At 49.9% G+C, this 18,004-nt stretch overlaps 9 protein-coding genes across 9 annotated transcripts; 6 read left to right on the forward strand and 3 right to left on the reverse strand.

The window, feature by feature from the left end:
• Positions 1–786: 786 nt before the first annotated feature.
• On the reverse strand, positions 787–2,353 carry BDV38DRAFT_54529 (uncharacterized protein). The gene is made up of 5 exons (XM_032063523.1): positions 2,240–2,353; positions 1,975–2,168; positions 1,679–1,914; positions 1,280–1,626; positions 787–1,230 (listed from the first exon to the last, which is right to left on the reverse strand). The coding sequence occupies exons 2-5, from the start codon at positions 2,077–2,079 to the stop codon at positions 980–982; spliced, it is 939 nt and encodes a 312-aa protein (XP_031915233.1). The 5' UTR covers positions 2,080–2,168; positions 2,240–2,353; the 3' UTR covers positions 787–979.
• On the forward strand, positions 2,335–3,973 carry BDV38DRAFT_281337 (O-phospho-L-serine:2-oxoglutarate transaminase; the record flags this gene model as incomplete). Its single annotated transcript, XM_032059520.1, has 8 exons — positions 2,335–2,441; positions 2,502–2,795; positions 2,852–3,143; positions 3,199–3,224; positions 3,275–3,448; positions 3,495–3,687; positions 3,744–3,834; positions 3,888–3,973. The coding sequence occupies 8 exons, from the start codon at positions 2,335–2,337 to the stop codon at positions 3,971–3,973; spliced, it is 1,263 nt and encodes a 420-aa protein (XP_031915234.1).
• A 317-nt stretch (positions 3,974–4,290) lies between these two features.
• BDV38DRAFT_54562 (uncharacterized protein) lies at positions 4,291–6,470 on the forward strand. Its single transcript, XM_032063525.1, has 3 exons — positions 4,291–5,048; positions 5,112–6,051; positions 6,107–6,470. Exons 1-3 carry the CDS (start codon positions 4,587–4,589, stop codon positions 6,196–6,198), a joined length of 1,494 nt encoding a protein of 497 aa, XP_031915235.1. The 5' UTR covers positions 4,291–4,586; the 3' UTR covers positions 6,199–6,470.
• Positions 6,430–8,036, reverse strand: BDV38DRAFT_54560 (MBL fold metallo-hydrolase). Its single transcript, XM_032063524.1, has one exon. It carries the CDS (start codon positions 7,616–7,618, stop codon positions 6,743–6,745), a length of 876 nt encoding a protein of 291 aa, XP_031915236.1. The 5' UTR covers positions 7,619–8,036; the 3' UTR covers positions 6,430–6,742.
• A 144-nt stretch (positions 8,037–8,180) lies between these two features.
• Positions 8,181–9,515, forward strand: BDV38DRAFT_54569 (uncharacterized protein). The gene is made up of 2 exons (XM_032063526.1): positions 8,181–8,611; positions 8,722–9,515. The coding sequence occupies exons 1-2, from the start codon at positions 8,200–8,202 to the stop codon at positions 9,288–9,290; spliced, it is 981 nt and encodes a 326-aa protein (XP_031915237.1). The 5' UTR covers positions 8,181–8,199; the 3' UTR covers positions 9,291–9,515.
• BDV38DRAFT_54575 (cytochrome and DOMON domain-containing protein) lies at positions 9,239–11,896 on the reverse strand. Its single transcript, XM_032063527.1, has one exon. It carries the CDS (start codon positions 11,208–11,210, stop codon positions 9,741–9,743), a length of 1,470 nt encoding a protein of 489 aa, XP_031915238.1. The 5' UTR covers positions 11,211–11,896; the 3' UTR covers positions 9,239–9,740.
• Positions 11,897–12,582: 686 nt separating this feature from the next.
• BDV38DRAFT_281343 (uncharacterized protein) lies at positions 12,583–13,077 on the forward strand (the record flags this gene model as incomplete). Its single annotated transcript, XM_032059521.1, has 2 exons — positions 12,583–12,770; positions 12,825–13,077. The coding sequence occupies 2 exons, from the start codon at positions 12,583–12,585 to the stop codon at positions 13,075–13,077; spliced, it is 441 nt and encodes a 146-aa protein (XP_031915239.1).
• Positions 13,078–13,722: 645 nt separating this feature from the next.
• Positions 13,723–16,389, forward strand: BDV38DRAFT_270042 (OPT oligopeptide transporter protein-domain-containing protein; the record flags this gene model as incomplete). The annotated part of the gene is made up of 8 exons (XM_032057075.1): positions 13,723–14,031; positions 14,105–14,366; positions 14,441–14,646; positions 14,727–14,896; positions 14,968–15,149; positions 15,216–15,506; positions 15,565–15,708; positions 15,776–16,389. The coding sequence occupies 8 exons, from the start codon at positions 13,723–13,725 to the stop codon at positions 16,387–16,389; spliced, it is 2,178 nt and encodes a 725-aa protein (XP_031915240.1).
• A 92-nt stretch (positions 16,390–16,481) lies between these two features.
• Positions 16,482–17,822, forward strand: BDV38DRAFT_242941 (uncharacterized protein). Its single transcript, XM_032054161.1, has 2 exons — positions 16,482–16,710; positions 16,768–17,822. Exon 2 carries the CDS (start codon positions 16,795–16,797, stop codon positions 17,116–17,118), a length of 324 nt encoding a protein of 107 aa, XP_031915241.1. The 5' UTR covers positions 16,482–16,710; positions 16,768–16,794; the 3' UTR covers positions 17,119–17,822.
• The last annotated feature ends 182 nt before the right edge of the window (positions 17,823–18,004 follow it).

An 18,004-nucleotide genomic window follows, 5' to 3' on the forward strand; every position in this document is an offset into this window, starting at 1 on the left:
CCCCAAAGCCAAAGCCTTGCATGTATGAAGCGGCCTTGCCCAATGTGTGTCTGGTGAAGCCTGCCGTTAAACGCAGCCGATAAAAGAAATGCATTCGGGTAAACCTACCCATAATAAGCCGCACAATATACGCCTGGGCTCCTACCGACTTAGACGCGAAGACCACTTGTACAGTAGAAAGGGGTCAGATGCAGGTTTTCGTCCGGTTTTCTTCATGTAATCGTCATGCCATGGCTTGCTCTCACGACATGATAGTCTGGCCGAGCCTGATTTCGATAACATTATTACCACTAATCTGATTCGTAGTATGTACTTCGCTAGACGCTGTGTCTACAATCTTTATGATTATGGATTGCCACCACGATCATGACCAATACACAGCAAGAATGGAACAAGATACACCGGTGAATTTGTGCTTGCTTATTGTAGAAGTCGAACATATTTGAACCGTTGATCCTTACATCCCTAGTATTACCACGGTTCAACTAGGAAAATTGTGGAGATAATAATCATGCGCCAATACAGCACTATAAGCTAGCTCCCATATCAAGTATATTTCTTCTTATTGGCGAGAAAAGCTGGGGTTCGAGTTAATCAACGGTCATTATGTTGTTTGCTAGATGACTACTAGTACACTTGCAGTTGTATCTGGAGTAGGCAAGTCATCCAGTCTTGTTGTACCGAAGATATGGTTGGTAGTGATAGCAAATGTCATTTATTAACTATTAGAAATAATAGCAACGAACTTTGTAATATCTACTCTCTTAATTTCTTAAGAATTGCTAAGGACAATATCTTAGATAGGGCTTGTTATATAGTTCATGTACACTGATATTTTCCCTTCATACAATAACATAACAGCATCGAAACTTATAATAATGAATATTGAGGCGAGTGCAGTTGGCTTTGAATCCTTTGCTTAGGTATCTCCGTTGTGAAATTGCCCAAAGAAAACAGGTCATTGTTTAAATGGATAGTATTATTGATGGGCTTTCCAAGTGTTTTGTAGGAAGTCCTTGAGCTTAGTTGATTCGATATCTGGAAACCTCGCGTTTAACCGATTCTCGCGCGGCAGATCAAATACCCCGGCAATTGTCAACCGACTCACGAGTACCGTAGTTTCTTTGAGCTCTTCAGCAGAATACCCAGTGTCGGCAGGCATTGGAGGAATAGTGACATCTCCTTCCTTGATTTTATCTGCGCTGTCGTAGACAACCTGGAATTTCTTGCCTAAACGAAGTTAGTCTAATGGACTGTCAGTGATATCTCCTGGATATACCTCGTATTTCTTCAGCTAGCTGGAGAAGCTGATTATATGTGGTTTCAGAGCCAACAATAACACTGAACTCGGGCCAATCCTCCTCATCCAGCAATCTTACAATATACACAGCCATGTCGTACGTATATGTCATGCATATAACATCGTTGCCATCGCCCGGAATGGCGGCCTGACAGCTGGCGATGTCTATGCCAAATGTGAAGGGTTGGAGATTAGTACGAACGACTGGCATTCCCCAGTAATCCATGAAGAACCCGGGGATAACTCTAGTAAACTGTAGAGTGGTTCTTTGAAGCAATTCAGCGGCAGCCAACCAGTACTTGATACTTGGGTCGATCGAAAGGAGACTGGAGTTGTTAGCTAGACGCACAAAGAGCAAAGTACTTTGAGGCAGCAGACGCTTCAGTTTGAATAAATGAATATTCACTAGGAATAAACCTCTTGGTGGCTGAGGATTGAGCCGCAGCGTTAATCAGCGTGAGCTGAGATTGAGATGTTTCATCGGAGATAATCCCGATTGCAGAAATAATGGTGTGCACTTCATGCTGGTCCAAGATGCGTGCCAATGCCGTAGTGTCGCTGTAATCTACTTGCACCTGTTGGGTCTTGTCAAGCAAAGGATCTGATTTGGGTACCTGGGAAATTGGTCAGCTCTTGAATATAATTCCGGAGCTACTGTAGGTATGCGTTCATACCCCACGAGTCAGCAAGATGACTTGATGTTTTGCTTGCTGGACTAGTGCCTCGACAATGGTCCGACCGACACCACCGGTACCGCCCGCTACTGCGACAATAGCCATCTTTCTATTATGTTTTTTGAGCTACACTTGGAGATGTGTGTCTGGAGGGAGCTATGTACTATAGCTAGAATGGATGGGGCCGGGGGAACCTTTTGCCGGTTGATAAAAGTGCTGATTAGATCAACCGCGGGGCAGTCACCTGACTGATAAGATGACTCACCCGCCGATTTTCCTCCGAACGATTGGAGGGGTCCTTTAAATCCGTTGTTGAGAGAAAAAGTCCCAGATCTCGTCCAGCCAAACGCCAATTGCAATATGAAGAGAGAGGATATTACCTACATGGGTGCCGGCCCTGCCGCCCTGCCCACCGACGTCTTGGCCGAAGCTGCCGAAGCTCTGCAGAACTATGAGCAGACCGGCCTGTAAGCTCCGGACCGGCATCGCTGCAATTGAAGCTATAGAAGGTATTCTGACTTTCCTAGGGGTGTCGCCGAACACAGCCACCGCAGCGAGATTGCAGCCAACATCTTGAACACTATGAAGGCCAACCTTACGAGCTTCCTCGATGTCCCCGCGAACTACGAGATCTTGATGATGCAGGGTGGAGGATCGGGTCAATTCGATGCGACGGTGTACAACATCGTTTCTGCTTGGGTTGAAAAACAGCGCCAGAAGATTGTGAAGGAGCTCGGCGAAGCCAGCGAGGAGGATGTGATTAAGGCGCTCCGCGAGAAGGTTGAGGCGGAGCTGCGATTGGACTACTTGGTTACGGGATCGTCAGTCTCCGGTCGCATCCATTGAACCAGTTCTGTGATACTAACAGACGGCGCAGATGGTCGTCCAAGGCTAGCCAGGAGGCAATCCGCCTGCTTGGACCCGAATACGTCAACATTGCTAGTGACGCCCGGAAGGTCAACGATGGAAAGTTCGGCAAGATTGCCGATGAATCGACATGGAACCTGAGCCCTAAGCCTACCATGATCTACATGTGCGACAACGAAACAGTGGACGGTGTCGAATACCCCCACTTCCCCAAGGTTCTTGAGCCAACCGGTTCGGAGGAGGATCCATTCGTGGTGGGAGATTTCTCTTCAAACATCCTCTCTAGGCGTATCCCCATTAAGGTAGAGAACCCCAGTTTTTGTGCTGGCCAGTGATTCATTGCTCACCTTGATTTAGAATTATTCCATTGTGTTCTTCGGAGCGTAAGATTTACCTTCTGAGCTGAACCGTGAACACAAGCTGACGTGACCAGTCAAAAAAACCTGGGCTGTGCCGGAGTGACTGGCGTCATCATCCGCAAGGACCTGCTCGTCTCGTGCCCCCCAACGATCCTTCGCAAGCTTGGACTGCCAATTGCCCCCACGATCCTTGACTACTGCGTAACCGCAAAGAACAACAGTCTCTACAACACTCTTCCGATCTTCGAGTAGGTTGCTCCTCCGTCAGCGCTGGACCGGTCTAACGCTGTGTAGTGTTTACTTGGCCGGCCAAGTTCTCAAGAAGCTGCTGGCTACCTTCCCCGACAAGGTGGACGGACAGCAGGCCGAGGCCCAGCAGAAGGCCGATATGATTTATGAGGCGGCGGATGCGTATCCCGAAGTCTACAAGGTTGTGCCAGACAAGAGTGTGCGCTCCCGAATGAACGTTTGCTTCCGTGTGATCAAGGTAGGGCTTTCCATGTAATCATGGTCGGTTGAGATGGCCACTGACATCGGGTCTAGGGGGGCAATGTCGATGAGGCCGAGAAGGCCTTTTTGAAGGGAGCCGTGGAGCGCGGCATCACTGGGCTCAAGGGCCACCGCAGTGTCGGAGGTAAGCATGCAATGACGCTCTATCCCATTGCGACATGGCGCTGACGTGGACAGGTATCCGGGCGTCCAACTACAACGCCATTCCCGTTTCGGGAGCCGAGAAGCTTGTTGCGTATCTGAAGGAATATGCACAGGCGTAGCTTCTCCGATCCGCCCCATATTTGACGTAATGTAATAGTCTTTTGGAGTAGGTTCTGTTTTATATCAAAAACGGCTTTCAACGCCATCGCAGTTGATTTTGGGACTAGCGGGGGAAATTGCCCAACATGACTCAACGTGCATGTTCATGACTGATGTATGTATAACTGAGCGCGACCAAATACCAAATAAAAAAGTTCAAACGATCTACATTGTCTTCTAGAAGGGGGACCGAAGGTTCTTGGCAGTCGGAGGGGTGGAATAATCGAAAAGGAGAGATTTAATTGATTAGTGAACACTCCGAGCCGAACGTCCCGCTCGCGAATCAGGTTCGGGAAGCCAGGGTTTCATGAACATGAATGTTTAAAGTTGAGGGATTTCGCAACCTAAAATCGCACCAGGATTGGCTCTATTTGCCCATCGCCCAATCACTGCAGCGTGGCAATGGCTCCCGACACGCCGGACGCTCACGCTAACGGCCATTCTAAAAGTAGTTCCTCCGACTGGCCTGATGATGATTAAATCTCTCCTCCGATCATATCGATCGTACCGTTTCCTGCTTCTCGAACGGATCTGAATCGATCTTCATCGTATTTCATCTTCCATCACAGCATCATGGATGGAGGCATGCAGCTCCAGACGTACGAGAGTTTTGGTGATCCCGACGCTCCTCTCCTGCCGTGGGATGAGATTTACCAGAAAGTTTTGCTATCTCCACGCTTCCGACCGTCGCTGCTGGAGAGCTCTCTCGCAACCTCACAGCTCACTTCCCTCCTGTCCGCTTCCTCCTATCCCATTCCCGAACCATTTTATCCGCACGCACAGTTTTCCCCGGAGGGCTACCATGCTCCATTGCCCGTACCAAATGGGTTTCTCCTTCCAGGGTCCGCCGCGGACGGAGAGCGCACGATGAATTTGGACCGACGGACGCCACCTAATGACACGCAACGATCGTCTCAGACCACACAGAAGGCCACGAAACGTCAACTGAACGAGTCAACGGGTGCACCGGCGTCTAAGAAGCGTGGTCGCCCGCGTAAAACGATGGACACTCGAATGGGCGAGGACCCAGAAGAAGTGCGTCGACGATGGTGATGTCACCTCTTTGTGAACGGTTGGCTGACAAAAAGAGTCAAATAGCGACGTCGAATGCAAATCCGCCTGGCACAACGTGCTTACCGTTCTCGCAAGGAAGCCAACATTACCTCCCTCAAGGGTCGGATTTCTCAATTGGAAGCGACCTTGGAGAAAATGAGCTCGGCAGTCGTCTCCTTCAGCGATAATCTCGTGCAGTCGGGGGCTCTCGCCTCGCATCCCGATATCGCGAGTCATTTACGCGATACCGTGCAAACATGTTTGGCATTGGCAAAGGAGGCCAGTAAGGATGGCGAACCCGAGAGTCCGGACACCTCATCGCACGGCGAGGACACCACCTCGTCGACTTCGGCGGGACCGGACAGCACGCCAATAGATCAAAATACGAGCCCGAGTACTCACGCCGAACAGACCACGCCCCCCGAGAGTGGACCCCCGAAGCCTATTTCACCTCCTCTGTCCGAGCCCTTAGAGCCTTCTGCTATGGATATTTCTCTCTTCATCGAACAATTACACCTGGCTTGTGTATATCAAGGGTACTTGGTGCTCTCGAATCCGTCTGTTCCGATGTCTCGCATAGAACGACCGTTCCGGTTTCTTTTTACCCTCATGGACCGTCCTCATCTGACTGCAGCCTTCGAAGCGTTGTTGCACGCTAAATTGAGTCAGAAACGATTGGAGGAATGCTATGCGGGGGTCCCGTTCTTCAAGCTTGGGGGTGCTGGCACCCACTATGCACGATCCACCGGCCAAGCTCAGGAAGGTGAAAAACCTTTATGCCGATACCAGCAATGCGCCACGATCCACGATCCTCTCGCGCGATTTTCGCCCGACATCAGACAGGAGATGGAGGGAGATTGGTTTGACATGCAAGACCTGGCGGGCTATCTCCGCGAGAAAGGAGTGCATTTGTTCTCCTCGGCCCCCTCGGACATGGACCGAAAGCCGTCCCGGACGGCCATCAACGTCACCCGTTTCACTCAAAGTAAGGTCCTTTGGTTTCTTTGTTTATCGAGACGACTCTCTAACGTTGGTAACAGCTTTGATTAGTAGAGGCATATGTTTGGGGCGCACACCGGGATTTCGACGCTCCGATGTGGACAATGCTCTGCGCGCCTCGGTATGGACATGAAAGCTCAGAAGTAATTAGTATCAAACTCTCCCATCATCAGTTTTATGCTTTATGATTGCCGTTTTGATACCCGAGTTCTTAAGTGTGGTCCGCTATAAACATATCGTCCAGCGCCTCCACATCTCGACGGTATCCGTTGCTCCTGGAGAGCGGGTCAGCGTGTGGCATTGAGTGGACAGCACAGAGCCTTACCCCACCGAGCCCTTCAGGTATCCATGTGAGGATCACATACCCGCCTAGCTTTCTGAACAGATATACCGGGTGACCGATACATGTACGAGCACAGCCAGTCCTCGTTAGTTCAGGGTAGGGCTGTCGAAGCATCGGAGGCCTTGGTCGCCACTTGACCTCACAGGCAGCATTGACCTGCAGCTGGTGGACTGCCCCTGAGCCTCTGTTAGAATACATTGTGGGCTATGTTGCATACTCCAGGGACAGTCCCGTAGAAGCTGTCTTCAGTCTCCAGTGAGCAGCTACAGATTCGGCACAACTAGCTCCGATTGAGGTTACTCCAAATCCTTCACTCAATGTACATACATTAATCTCAAATTCGAGATGCCTTTAATGTTTGAAAATAGCCCATGGCACCCATGATAAGTGCACCGGTGTTGTATCGATCGGGATACAGCTTGGTCATCTCTTCCACAATCTCCCTAGGAGACTTGGGCTTCTTCTCTAACACATCCGCAAAATCTCTGATATACTGCTTTGTGTTGGCGAGGTGCCAGCGGCCCAAAACTTCCCCCTCCTGGCAATGGCCAGGTACTACATACAACGGATCTAGAGCCTCGATCTTCTCCACCGCTCTAATCCACTCCTCTCGCTTGGCGGCGGTATTCGCCTCAAATAACATTTGGTGTACCTGCCCATACACCACATCTCCACAAATGGCCAGTCGCAGGTCGGGGACCCACAACGCGGTGGAATCGTAAGTGTCCGAGTGTCCAGCCTCGATCGCCTGGAACCGCCATCTGTCTTGCAGCTTAAACTCGTTGCTTCCCGGTAGCGGCTGCGCCAAGACGAACGGTCTCGCGATCTCTCCCGGGAATCGCGATTCCCATTGAGCTTGATAGTTCTTCTCTTCGACCTGCTGCTTCATATGCTGCACCGTGGCGGCCGTAGCCACCGGCTTGGCCTCTGGAAAGCGCTGAAGCAGCAGTGGAAGACCGAAGAAGTGATCGCCATGACCATGCGTGATGTAAATGTACGACAGCTTCCGCTTCGGCGCGATGCGGTCGATCCAGGCGATCAGGTCCTGTGTCTGCTTGATGGTGATGGGTGTGTCCACCAGCACGGCCTCGGTGGCTGAGTAGACCAGGGTGCAGGAAATGGGGGACCAGAGACCACCGCCGCTTCCTTTTCCCGGCGTTTTGAAGGGAGTCGGTGGGGCGATGTATACTGCTGCACGGAGGGCGGACATTTCGTTGATGGCTCTGCTTGTGGAGGGATGTGGATATTGTATGTATGTAGTAGTGGAGTTAAGATGTTGACCTGGCTGTCAAGACATTGTTGTCATGACCCTATTTATAAAGATCCTCAGCTGCATTATTCTGTCTATAGTCCATACTGACGCCGCCCTGAATGCGGAGACGATCCGAGGTTACGGTTGTTGATCACTAATCCTCATAAGTAGGTATGAGATATTCATATCCTGATACAGTAATTAGGGCTTACGCATCGGACCAGCCCCCATCACTCTAGATGATTATAGAAGATCAAGCTTGTGTGGAGTATCAGATACCCTAGTTTCCATAGTATGGATTAGACATCTGCTTAGATTGGGCATAGCGACATAGCTGTACATCACTAAACCAAAAAAACACATTTACCGATTAAAATTCGGCTGTTGACTGATTAATGATCATAGAAGAAGCACCGTTTGTCAGCGCAAAGAACAGCATAGAAATAACGAATACAATAATAAATAGTCCAAAGCCATCCATGGTTTCTAACAAGTAGCATCTATTTCTGTTAGACACATATTCAGAATAACCAACCACCATGGCCCTAGCACTCATCACCGGCGCGACAGGCTTTATCGGCTCGCAGGTCGCATTGCATGTTTTGCAAGCGGGCTACCGCGCTCGTCTCACCATCCGTCGCGAGGAGCAAGCTGATAAGCTTCGTCGTATCTTTGCCGACTATGAGAAGCAGTTGGAGTTTGTGATCGTACCGGATATTACCGTCTCTGGATGCTTTGACGAGGCATTACAAGGTGTGGAGTATGTTCTGCATCTGGCCTCCCCATTGCCCAACCCGGGTAGTGATGATCTGGTTACTCCCGCCAAGCGAGGAACAGTCGCTATTCTAGAGTCTGCGGCAAAGGTACCGAGTGTCAAGAAGGTGGTAGTTACAGGATCTGTACTATCGCTAGTTTCGTTGGGAGAGCTCAAGGACGGACTGGTCGTCAGAGGTAAGCTCATCCCCCTCTCCCTCTCCCTTCCCTCGCCCCAATATCACCTTCCTCTCCTTCAGCATCCTTCTGCCATACAGCCCAATGGTACTGATATAGAAAAAAAACAGAGGACAACGAAATAAGTTACAACCTCCCCCCGGACACCATAATCCCAACCCTCCCCCCAATGGGCCAATACCACGCTAGCAAACTCGCCGCCCAGAAAGCCACACTCGACTTCCACTCGACCACCAACCCCAGTTTCGACATAATAACCCTCCACCCCGTCTTCGTCTACGGCCGCAGTCTTGTCCAAGAAGCCGCCGACCAACTCGGCGGATCCTGCGGCTCGCTTTTCCAGTCTCTCTTCTCTGAGACGCCGGGCTCCCCGCAGTTCAATGGCGTGCATGTTGATGATGTTGCTAATGCGCATGTGCGGATTTTGGAGGACGGTGTGAAGGGGTTCAGGTCGTACTTGTTGGCGGCGGAGACGAGGTCTTGGGGGGATGTTAAGGGTTTCTTGGAGGGGAGGTATCCTGGGGTTGGGTTTGGGTTGAAGGATGTTGATGGTGGTAATATAAGTTATAGGGTGGATGCAGGCAGGGCGGAGAGGGAGTTGGGGATCGTGTTTAAGGGATTGGAGAGTATGGTTGGCGATGTTGTTGATCAGCAGTTTGAGCTGAGGGGGAAGGTGTAGGGTTGAGGGTGGTTTGTTGGATTTTGTACTTTGTACTTTGTTTATTGTGGAAGATGGTTCTTGAGGAGGGGTTGTCAGTGTGTGAATGTAGACTTTATTGTATTGAAGTCAATGTGAGGACATGTTCGCTATGAGGGCTTGAAGGTTGTGGAAGTATAGTAAGGGTTACGGCGGTGTTGCGTTGGCCTGTGTCCTTAACTAGTATAACCTTGGGCTGGTGGTCTTGTTTCCCTTACCATATGGGAGAAGAAATCAGAAACTGGCAAAGGTGGAGACTTTTTGGTTTAAATTGGAAAGTTACTAGATTTCAACTTGTGCCAGATTGATTGAAAGAAAAGGCAGAGTATCATTCTTGAGTCTCTTTTCAGAGACTAATGTTTGCTTTGCTACGTTGGATGTCAAAGCATGCCGCTGAATCGAACAGCTAGACAACATGCCACTGTCCAAAATTTAATGCGAACCATGTCGGGGAAGCATGGGGTCATACGGACTACTCTCATGCTTGTCATGATCGCCCATTTCGTTCATCTCCGTTTCCTCATCTTCACCTACTGCGAAATATTCCCCGTCCCGCTCCCCTCGCCATGTAATATTGGGCTCCGATGCCTCAGGAGTAGACTGGCGGGATGTGTGCCTATTACAGCTCCAAACCCAGAAGGTGAGGCCGACGATTTCTCCGACAATGATTGCAGACACTAGGATAATCCAGAACTGGCCAGTTGCTACAAAAAGCATGCCACTGAGAAAGTTCGCCCAGCCAACAATCATAATGAGTCTTCCGGCCCAGATGTGCGCGTGCGAGATCCAGGTTCGATGTCTGACTCGTACAAATATTACATGGTGTCTCCACCCGAGAAACGCTTGAAGACCAAGCACACCTGATACCAGCAGCCCGGCCATCTGGTGAGGGGAGTTGAATGACCCATGGCTCATGATGATGCCAATAATCGCACCTGTACCAGTGCAGAGGGAGGCAATGAACTGAATAATCCAGTGATATTTAAATGACTTGCTGGATTGTGAGCGCATGGCCAACACTCCTAGTGGAAAGATAACTAGGAATGCTATTCCCATTAGGAAGCCATGTATAGCCCCCTTGTTAAACAGTGTGGATGGTTTACTCCTGTCGATAGGTATATCAGAGGTTCCTAGAGTGCGAACCCCAGATTGAATCGATGGGACAGGTGGAGGGTTCTCAGCGGTCCTAAGGGACCGCGACATGTCCACATAGAATTCGCCCCATCCACCATTTCCGCGACGGTGCCTGTGTCCGTTGAGATGGGCATCGTCGGAGAGCGATGAGATTTCCTGGTCCTCATTCCATGCCCAGATCCAGGGGAGAGACGTTGCCGTTGCGGAAATCTTACTGCTACCTCTGCCTTTTGCCGGCCACAGATTACAGGAATAGCAGACGAGACTCACTTCCGCGACATACGCATATGACGAGGATGATAGCGTAGTAAGCGTGCCGTCTTCTTCCATAGCCTGCCATTCTGCCCGGAGAACCCGAAAATCTGCACCACCCGTTTGCTCTTTGGTTATCAGCTTAGGCTGGTGATGTGCAGCTGCCGTCCTTATGCTGACAACTGGAGGCTCTCCGGTAAGAGGCTCGCCGTAGACGATGGTCATCAACGAGCCAGCCATCACAGAACCGGTCCCGATCGCAGTCCAACCAAGGTCCGACCCTCGCGTGACAGTCATGGACAAATACATGTCATAGGCATTCGAAGATTGATTCTCGTGCATGGCGACGGCCATGCAAAAGTCCACGTCGCCATTTTCTTCCTTCCCTTTGTATCCATATTTGCAGTATTGAACCGGCTCGGCTCGGGTGATGCCGAATAAGTAACCAAAGGTGGTGATCCACACGAGCAGAACTCTATAGATTGAGTTTCGAGCCATCGTGAAAATAACGAACATCAATCATGCTCTAGACTGTTCCACCATCTTGCAAAAGGAAAGAACACATCCGACTTGAGAATTCTGTCCATCAACCGTGACGCAAGGGCGAATCGTGCGGGGTAAGAAAAGAATACCAGTAAGCAGAAATGCCTGCCTTTTGTTTGCTTGGTTCGGTTCGTCAGCTTGCATCAATAGTTCCCGCGCTAAAGTACGATTGCGATACGAGTTGAACGGACCCTGCGGAGAGATCCACTCACGCCAGTCGGATCGCCTATTGCTTGTTTTCAGCTCCTTGGTTTTTCTTTGCTCCTCTTTCCACGGATCTTTTGATCTGGAGGACTGCAGATACCTTTCGAAGTGTTTCTTTTGTGCCCTGCGAGACTGGTAGTATTCGCAGCGGACTCGGGATAGACCCTGACCAAAGTGCCAGAAGTAAATTGACCGATCTAATAAGATCTCCACTAGCTGACAGCCATGGGCAAGGGAACTATCCCAAAGGAGTTATTAAAGAAGAACTCCAGTGGTCTTTATTGTTTCCGTATTGGTCCGACTTTGCGCCGCTTTGTGTGTGTTGATTGATCTGGGAGCGTGGAAAAGGTGAAAAGTGCGTGGGCTCTACACTGTTGTAATGTCATCTGGCCTCGGGTGTCTATAATTATTAGGCCACCCGCAGGATCCACGAGATTCCAAATCCCAAGTCTTAGAGGTCTGAATCGAGTATTTGACTGCCTGCCACCTTGTTGCTAAAATTAATTCCATGTCCTCAATTTAGGCACCTTCTCGCCCTACGAGGTTCAATCGCTGCCAGGCGATGGATCGGAGCTTTCGGTTCTCCTAAATTAAGAATGCTTATTTCTGTCTTAACTTCAGCCTAGAAGAAATGATGGGACGCCTAGAGGACGAATTCACAAAGCTTCGCCTCAGACTAACTCCGTCAGTACTAGGGTTGCGACATCACATTGCTACTGTGGCAGCCACACAATTCAGATGCCGTTGGATCAGCAGCTAAACTGTCAGAACTACTTTGGTTGGATACACTCGTAGACTGAGTCCTCCATTATAAATTGTGATGTTTGGGAGGCCTGAGAAAGGATTGTGATGCTGCTCCTATGACATTCAGCACAGCCTCTCGAGCTCAAGATCCGTATACTCTTCACCGAGACAGCAAGCGGGCTGAGCGTAACAGTGTGCGCGTCCCCATCTAACAGGCTGTCTTGAGTCATTATCTCGAGAATCGCAATACGAAGTCTCTAAGCTATAAAGACAGTCAATCTTCGCACTGAACAGACTAGTATCATCAACACTACAACTCACCTCACAATCGGTTAATCACTCTTCAATCCACCTATTTTATTATATCATCACTTGACAAATTCAGCCGTCCGACAAAATGAAGCCTACCACTATCTGCTCCTTCCTCCTGGCCACCGGTACTGCTCTGGCTATGCCTGCCAAGAGAGCCGAGAAACCCATTACTATCAGCGGCCTTTTCGCCTCTCAGATTGATCAGCAGGGGTACATTACCTTCAAACTGAACGATCCTAACTACAACGATGTGACCGGCGCCAATGTGATCTGGTATTCTCACTTCCCCCTTTTCTGACTAACAACCCAAGTGACAATTATATACAGGCATCGTCCCGGAAGCCCTCTTGAAGGCGCTCGTACCAGCGACAGCGCCTACTATGTCCAGTTTCCGGGCGGCGTGAATGATATTTCCGTCTTCACCTTGCAGCTCCAACGAGTTAACGGGACTGAGAAAGTCTCGTTCACCCTCAATGACAATGGAAGTGGCCATGCCCCGGGCACCAAGTGGCTGTGCAACACAGAGACAGGAACACAGACGGTGAAGAAGTGTCACTACGATGGTGACATCACCTTATAAACCTATCTTCATGGGTTGACTTTTTTTTTGTTTGAGATCGGGACTTAGATGGACACTTGAATTAGGGCGGGCGAGGTTCAACTTTATCGAGCCATTCACTCTCTGTGTGTTTTCTATGATATTGCATGAACGTCAGTATGTTGGTTGGTACTTCGTATACTAGAGCATTCCTTTCATTTCTTATATACTGAAGCTAGAGATATGGATGTATTATTCTTACGAGTTAGTTGCGAACTTTGCAGGCTTGTGGATCAAACAAATGGGTAAGATATCCTGGCAGGTGAGAACCGGGTGTTGATAAGGCATCTGGTGCGTGTCATGCAGTGTTATGGACGTGCGCCGATCGCTCCAAGAGCGGTAAAGCCACATTAAAGCGGCGGGGCCCGCCATAAGCAGAGTTAATCGAACACGTAATGCTCTGTACATGGACAAAGCCTGGAGATCGATCACCTTCATTGTGATGCTGTCTTTCTTTTCGGGCTGACAGGATAACCTCAGCCGAATCATAGGTTTTATGATTTGAGAATATCATGCTCTCGACATTCTGCAGTTAGGCTCTTGTCTTGTTTCAGCAAACATCTACTTCCCTGCCAGTATCCGCTGTTTAGGTCTGTCTTGGCGATAGACTGAAGTGAGTGCGTCGTCATGTCCGACTATGCGCGCCCGACCGGAAGTCAGCCAATTGAATTGACGGATATGCGAGAAGTTCATCGGACTGGAGAGAATGGGACAAGACAAAGAGCAAGTTCGATATCCACCGATGAAGATGAGGAAGAGGACGCTGCCTTACCCACAGACCCTTTTGAACCATTTGGTGACGTTGAGCCAGCAACAGGGAGCATCCTCACCTTTCGTGCCCTAATCGTGGGTTGCTTGTGTGGAACGCTTGTGAACGCCTCCAATCTGTATCTCGGACTCAAGGCGGGCTGGACGGACTCTGCCAATATTTTCGGGGTAGGATACGACACTGACAGTGTGCTCTCACTGTGGTCTGCATCTTGGTCCAGTCCGTTAACTCCTTTCCTAGTCCATCATTGGCTTTGCAGTGCTGCAGCCATTGACGTCGTATTTGTCTTCTCTGGGATACCACAGCCAGCACTTTGGACCTCAGGAAAATAATATCGTCCAGACTGCGGCTACCGCCGCTGGAGGATTATCCAATGTCTTCGTCTCCGCCATACCCGCATTGTATCAACTGGGATTACTCACTACCCCCAGTAAGGACTTTGCACGTTTAGTAGCTATTACCGCAGCTGGAGGATACTTTGGTCTCCTCTCTGCAGCTCCCTGTACGCGATTGGCTGTCCACCCTTATACCATTTAGAAAAAGCGACAATTAGTTGACCTAAAGTTGATGCCGCAGTGCGCAAGTTTTTCATCTTTCAAGTGGCAAGAGAACTCGGACTTCTATTTCCTTCCTCGTCGGCAACGGCGATCACCATTCGCGGTATGCATCTTGCAGCTAGTGGTGCGTACGAAGCCCGACAGAAAATGCGAACTTTGGCGTACAGCTTCATCTTCGCTATGCTGCTGCGTGTGGTGTCTCAATATGCCATTGGTATCTTATGGGTATGTTTGCCGTAGTCCGACAATCGCCCCATTATAAGACATTAATTAGGACAAAATGCTGACCTCTCCCTGCCATGAAGGATTGGCATATCTTCACTTGGATCGCGTCAACTGGCTTCATGGCAGACACAGCCATGGCTATAGAAAGCTGGGGCTGGTTTATTGAATGGACCCCGGCTTTCATCGGGTCTGGAATGCTGGTTGGTATGAATGTTGCTGCCTCCTTCGTTCTTGGCTCAATCCTCGCTTGGTAAGAATAAACTGCAGTTACTACGCCAACTCATACTCATTGAGGATCTATACTTATGAACTCTCGCGTAGGGGTATCATAGGGCCCTACCTGGTGTCTCATGGATTAGCGTTCGGAAAGGAGGCAGCCTCGGCTGATGGGCTGGTCTCCTACTTCTCCTTGTCAGCGGAGTTTGCAGATGCTCAGCATCCCAGCCCTCGATACTGGCTCCTGTGGCCAGGAGTTGTGTGTATGATCGCGGCGGCGTTTACGGGTAGGATCTCTGCACCTTATCCATCGTCGAAGTTACAGCCATGAGCCATGCTTACTGCTTCTGTAGAACTATTCTGCCAATGGCGGGTTATCTGGATAGCCTCCCGCGGTTTATGGCAAGCATTCAAGACACGACGGCAGAAGGGGTACGCTTATACCTCCATTGGCGGGGAGAAGATTCCTGCCAATGAAGACAACATCCGATTGTGGATGTGGTTCCCCGGGCTAGTAGTGGTAATAGTTGTTACTTGCTTTATCACGAGCGTGCAATTCGAAATGTCTGTCGCAGAGACGTTACTTGCGCTTACCTTGGCGTTTCTTCTTTCACTACTCGCGATTCACGCTTCGGGAGCGACAGGTCTGAAACCTATTTGCCATAAGCATACCCATAAGTCTTAGGCTGACAAGTACAACAGACACTGTACCACTCTCATCTCTCTCCAAAGTGACACAAGTTGTCCTCGGGGTGACTACGCAAGGGTCCGCAAGCATCGACAGTGCGCAGCGCTTAAACCTACTCGGCGGGGCTCTCACCAATATTGGGGCGAATCAGGCATGCGGTATGATCTTCACCCGACGCCTAAGGGAATAATGATGAATGGAAAATAGATCCTGACATCCATCTAGATCTTATGGGCGATTTCCGCGTGGGTTTTCTTCTAGGTACATCACCACGTCTCCAATACGCCGCACAGATGATAGGAACACTAGTTGCTGCCCTTGTGGCCCCTACCATGTTCCTTATCTTCGCTTCTGCGTACCCCTGCATTCTGTCAACCGAAGACACTGCTGGAGATGGTGGGGATCACCAGTGTGAGTTCCCAGCACCCGGTGTCGCCGCCTGGCGTGCCATCGTCCTCGCCGTGACAAGGCCCGAATCTCCAATACCACGAAGTAGCTGGGTGTTTTCCATAGCCATGGCGGTATTGGCCAGCGCGATGGTGCTGGTGAAGAATCTCTGCACCAGTAAATGGAACAGAATACAGCCTTATTACCCCAATATGATGATTATGGCGATGGCGTTCACGCTACCGTCGACGCAATACGGAACGGCAATGCTCATTGGAGCCGTGATTGCCTCCGTATGGAAGAAGAAGTGGCCTGACGGGTTTGAAAAGTATGCCTATGCTGTGGCAGCTGGCGCCATGGCTGGTGAAGGTATCGGAGGAGTCGTCAATGCTATCCTATCCGGAATCGGGCTGGACGGTGGAAACTTCGGCACCACCGTTGGTACCCCGTGAAAGGCTATTCAGAGGCAGAGCACCACAGATACGCTGGCGCCTTCAAGTATCTGCTGGAAAAATAGTGCACGTCCTCTTAAGGGAATAAATGCCTTGGACACAGCTACTACGCCACAGGAAGACACTGCTTGACCTACATTACACACATACATCTTTCATTTGCAATAAAATAGAAATACATTGTTTCATCAAACCGTTGGACCATGGTGAGATTCTAAGCCAGGATTATATATAGCCAGATATGTCAAATTCCCGCCCCAATACCATCCATGCAATGTATACTTCGAGGTCGTAAGTTTGATTCGCTTACCGCCCACCGTGCTGTGAATGATCCCAAGAATTAGCTTATGAGAACTAAAGTCGAAGGTACTGACTTACACCACCAGGGCCACCGGGACCGCCTCCATGATGACCTCCAGGACCACCAGGGCCACCGCCATGCTGGCTTCCAGGACCGCCTCCATGCTGACCGCCAGGACCACCGGGGCCACCTCCATGTTGACCACCAGGGCCACCAGGACCGCCATGGCCACCAGGACCGCCAGGACCTCCTCCTTGGTGACCACTAGGGCCACCCTGAGGGCCCTTGTGATGTTCGTGGTGACCGAAGAGACCCATTATGTGTGTTTGTGGGTGTGTGTGTATGATTTTGATAGATTGGAGAGGAAGAATGAGGAAGATGGTTCAGAGAGATGGTTATCTACCTTCCAGTACGGAGGTGCAAATTGACACCCTTTTATAGACAACGAGCATGACGCCAAGCAATAAACCTCCTCTCTGAAGTTGTGATGCTGGTGACCGGTCCCATCGCGATGGAGCAATTGTGGCGATATTGCTAAGTAAGCGGAGTATCTAAACTCAGCCTTACCCCACAGCCTTAGTCCACCTATGACGCGGCCATGTGCTCGACCGATACACCGAGCCCTAAGAACTCGCACGCTAGTCTTATTCACGGTTAATGCAATTCAATGGATCAGATAAGTACGTTCGTGGCGGTGATTGTGGGGATATCCACTGCAGAATGTTGAGTTCATAATTCTCCTAATCAGATGACCCATTTGGTAGGACTATTGCGGTCCCGATGGGGATCCAGATTCTACTAAGAATGGGAGGGAACAGCCCAGCACCTCTACGTTTTGATTCGATGGTCGGTGGAATCTCAACAATTCGAATTATGGGATTGCGGTAGCATGATAATGTCTTATCGCTGGGAGGGTTCGTTAAGATGATGTGTGATAGACCAAGACACCAGGCCGTATAAGGCATGTCGGTGTGAGTACGTGCTAAGGGCAAGCTAACTACTGAAGGATAAGCCTCCAGACCTACCAATATGCGGGCGAATAGCGCCCATGGGTCTGACTGTGGCGTATGCCTACTCCACGGTGATAATCAATCTACGGTATTCAGGCTAAGATCGCCTAGGTCCTGCTTCCTAAGGACTTCTATCCCCCGAGCAGGTTCAAATGATTTACATCTACACCAGAGGGAAGAAATCATATCCCCTTCATATTTTAAACTACCGAGAAGTTAACATTTTCTTTCTATACAAGAAGGGAAAATTGGCCGTTTGGTGAGGCATAGACCAAAATAATGCTCCAGATCAATAGAGGCTAAT

The sequence above is a fragment of the Aspergillus pseudotamarii genome (genome assembly GCF_009193445.1).
Source record: "Aspergillus pseudotamarii strain CBS 117625 unplaced genomic scaffold BDV38scaffold_17, whole genome shotgun sequence".
Lineage (NCBI taxonomy): Eukaryota > Fungi > Ascomycota > Eurotiomycetes > Eurotiales > Aspergillaceae > Aspergillus > Aspergillus pseudotamarii.